This window comes from Pinus tabuliformis, chromosome 4_2, assembly GCF_031772625.1.
Source record: "Pinus tabuliformis cultivar Carrire ecotype Pingquan chromosome 4_2, CPIR1, whole genome shotgun sequence".
Lineage (NCBI taxonomy): Eukaryota > Viridiplantae > Streptophyta > Pinopsida > Pinales > Pinaceae > Pinus > Pinus tabuliformis.
In genome coordinates, this window is record NC_142304.1 from 950516822 (window position 1) to 950520250 (window position 3429).

The 3429-nt window shown below is 39.5% G+C and overlaps 1 protein-coding gene across 1 annotated transcript; it reads right to left on the minus strand.

Annotated features, from left to right (window-relative positions):
• Positions 1-1928: 1928 nt before the first annotated feature.
• Positions 1929-3209, minus strand: LOC149172806 (calcium uniporter protein 4, mitochondrial-like). The gene is made up of 4 exons (XM_089426473.1): positions 3096-3209; positions 2847-2986; positions 2317-2551; positions 1929-2207 (listed from the first exon to the last, which is right to left on the minus strand). Exons 1-4 carry the CDS (start codon positions 3207-3209, stop codon positions 1929-1931), a joined length of 768 nt encoding a protein of 255 aa, XP_089282599.1.
• Between the last annotated feature and the right edge of the window lie 220 nt (positions 3210-3429).

Here is a 3429-nt window from a genome sequence, read left to right on the forward strand (position 1 = left end):
TAAACCTATTCACAAGACTTCAAGACTTTATATAAAACTTATGGACAACCTTATATACATGAACTATAGTTCCAAGTGATAACAGTTTACACAGCAGCTGTGTGAAGGCAAAACACTCTTCTGCTTTATATTTGTTGTAACTTGTTTTATGGTGCATCTATAGGCTGCAATAGTTAGTATATGTTGATGCAAACTTGGAACCCGACGTTACCCCTATTAATACAGAGTTGGGGATCCATGTTAAAATGAATTACTGTATTGTGTTAATGATGAGTTGGGAGCCATGCTAAAATAGGTTACTGTATTATATTAAGTTGGGTGTTAGGGTTCAAACTCATTACACATCAAATAAATATTAAAAACTCGTCCAAAAGCCCAAACAAGAAGATTCAATCCGTAACATATGCAATAGAAAATTCATCCAACAATCTACACAGGAGAATGCCACTGTGAAAACATATACCCACCATAGCACACAAACTATCTATAACCTGATACCATCAATCACAAAATCCATGAAGAGATGGCATATCTGCAACTGAAAATTAAAACAGCAGAGAAAAATTCTTTTAGTTCTTTTCATGTCCCTAAATGCCCCTTACACAGGTAAAGGCCTAATCTCTGAAAGCCTAAGGTGAAAGCCTAATCTCTGAAAACAACCTTAATATTAGATTTCAGCCAAAGATACAATTCTAATATATACCATACAATGACAAGAAGCACCTTTCACCAATGCAAATAACCCAGAACTAAATAATATTGCATTTCTAATTTATGAGCTGATATGCCAACCAGTCTTCAACCAACAACTAATATACCATGCAATACTATGAAATAACACCATTCACTTATCACCTATTGACTGATTATTTGATTCAGATGCTTCAGTCACAGGGCCCATTGTCCTCGGATCATCCATATTTTTAGGGGGAGATAACTATGTCCACACCTTTTCCTTCGCCTCATTTTTTCTTATACTTTCTTTTGTAGTACTTATCATTAGTATCATTTGGTTCATTTTTCTTGCTGTTATTCCAGAATTTGTCCCATATTATTTTTCTTAGATGTGGCATTTTGTTAAATTCTTCTAATCTTTTGTTCCATTCTGGGAAACTATTGATATTTTCTACTTGTTGTTCTTCCATTTTCCTCAAAGACTTTGTTGTTCTTCCAGCTTCCTCCAAGATTTTGCATATTTTTGCCAAAAAACTGCTTCCGGTGGTTCCATCTTTAATTATCATCCAAGCTGGCACAAGTTCTGCTTTGTTATCACTAAAATGTTATGGGGAGACACTGTAATGTTATGAGAAGAATTTTAGGGCCCAAGATTTTGCATATTTTTGCCAAAAAATTGCTTCCGGTGGTTCCATCTTTAATTACCATCCAAGCTGGCACGATTTCTGCTTTGTTATCACTGAAATGTTATGGGGAGACACTGTAATGTTATGGGAAGATTTTTTCCCTAAATTTTAGTAGATCACTAAGGCTTTTTAAATTTTATATATATATTTTTTAAAACTTCCTTTCTGTTCAAATAATAAGATAGCAATTCTAGCATAAAGGTTGTCTGGTCTTTCAATAGCGCAAACAGTCTTACAGTGCAGAACTAATCATTCAATAATCAAGCAGTAACAATGTAACCCATATCCATTATTATGGTGAACCAATCCATTTCATAGCATTTCCAAATAATTCTAAACAAATCGTCAGCATGAAAATGCTAAAAAAATTACAGAGTTAGGGATCTTAGATATCATCACAGTTACAGAGACGCCTGCGACAATAAGGGGGCTTCAACCCAGGCCTGGATAACCTCCAGAGTTCTCTAAAGCGTTCTATGTCAAAATTCATTTTCTTCATCGGTCTTCTCTGCGTGGCACCGAAGCAAATGCTGAAGAAGCTCTGGAATGAAGGATTTCTGAATGTGTTCAAGAAAATATATATCCAGCCATGAAGTAAATTGATGTAAGAAAGAAACAAATGGGCTCCATCACATCCCATGACACTTCCCAGAATGTCAATCTCATTAAACCCGCTGTCTGAAGTCCAAAAAACCCCAACCCCAACTGCAATTTTGTCATGGCATGACTCTGAGCTTTCTGATCAATCTCCTCCTTTTCTTTCTCCAGTATCTCCAGCTCTTCCTTGTAAGGATCACTCTTTGCTGTAAGGGGCGTAGGCATGATCTTCTCGAAAGCTCTTGCTATCTGAAACCACACCAAAGAAAAAAGAATATCAGTGAAACCACAACCAAAAATCCCAAATCAGTGAATCCTGAGCCCCGGAAATGCTAAAGAAGCTCTGATTTAGATATACCTTGTAAGGACGAAAATAGACAGTCTTTTTAAATACGAGAATATGGCCCAATTTGTCAAGTAGCTTCGCTATTCCTTTCGCTTCTTCCTCTGAAGTCCCCTCTAGCAACTCCATGCAAACTCGCAGCAGCTCGTCATATGAAATGTGGTCGTCGTGAATCCACTGTATTCGTTTTTTGGCATCCTCCAACCGGACGAATCTCAACAATCTCCTGCCGTCCTCCGCCGATATCTGCCTAGCAGGAGGGCGGGTGTTCAAATACTGCAACTATTCCTGCCATTGGAAGAATAGTTGGGAAGGAGGGAAAAGGTGGGACTGAAACTGAGATTGGCTCACCTTCGTCTGTTCCTACCTGTACAGGAAATGGGAAGGGTGGCCACAAAAGGTGGTCTGCAGTTAAAAGGTCGAAACTCCGCAGAAACGAAGGGCATCAAGGGTATTGCGGAGGTATCCATCACATCCCACGACACTTCCCAGAATGTCAACCTCATTAAACCCGTTGTCTAAAGTCCAAAAACCCCAACCCCAACCGTAATTCTATCATGGCATGACTCTGAGCTTTCTGAGCAATCTCCTCCTTTTCTTTCTCCAGTCTCTCCAGCGCTTCCTTGTAAGGATCGCTCTTCGTTGCAAGGGGCATAGGCATGATCTTCTCGAAATCTCTTGTTATCTGAAACCACACCAAAGAAAAAATAATATCAGTGAAACCACAACCAAAAATCCCAAATCAGTGAATCGTGAGCCCTGGAAATGCTAAAGAAGCTCTGATTTAGATATACCTTGTAAGGACGAAAATAGACAGTCTTTTTCAATACGAGAACATGGCTCGATTCGTCAAGAAGCTTCGCTATTCCTTTCACTTCTTCCTCTGAAGTCCCCTCCAGCGACTCCATGCAAACTCGCAGCAGCTCGTCTTATGAAATGCGGTCATCGTGAATCCACTGTATTCTTTTTTTGGCATCCTCCAACCAGACGAATCTCAGCAATCTCCTGCCATCCTCCACCGATATCTGCCCGGTAGGAGGGCAGGTGTTCAAATACTGCAACTGTTCCTGCCATTGGAAGAATAGTTGGGAGGGAGGGAAAAGGTGGGACTGAAACTGAGATTGGCTC

What these genes read in the sequence shown, in the direction of transcription:
- LOC149172806 (XM_089426473.1), bottom strand. Translation starts at nt 3,209, where the DNA reads ATGGAGTCGCTGGAGGGGACTTCAGAGGAAGAAGTGAAAGGAATAGCG. An exon ending in TCTATTTTCGTCCTTACAAG is followed by an intron (nt 2,987 to 3,095) that starts GTATATCTAAAT and finishes GTGTGGTTTCAG; the next exon opens with ATAACAAGAGATTTCGAGAA. An exon ending in CATGCCATGATAGAATTACG is followed by an intron (nt 2,552 to 2,846) that starts GTTGGGGTTGGG and finishes CCCTCCTGCTAG; the next exon opens with GCAGATATCGGCGGAGGACG.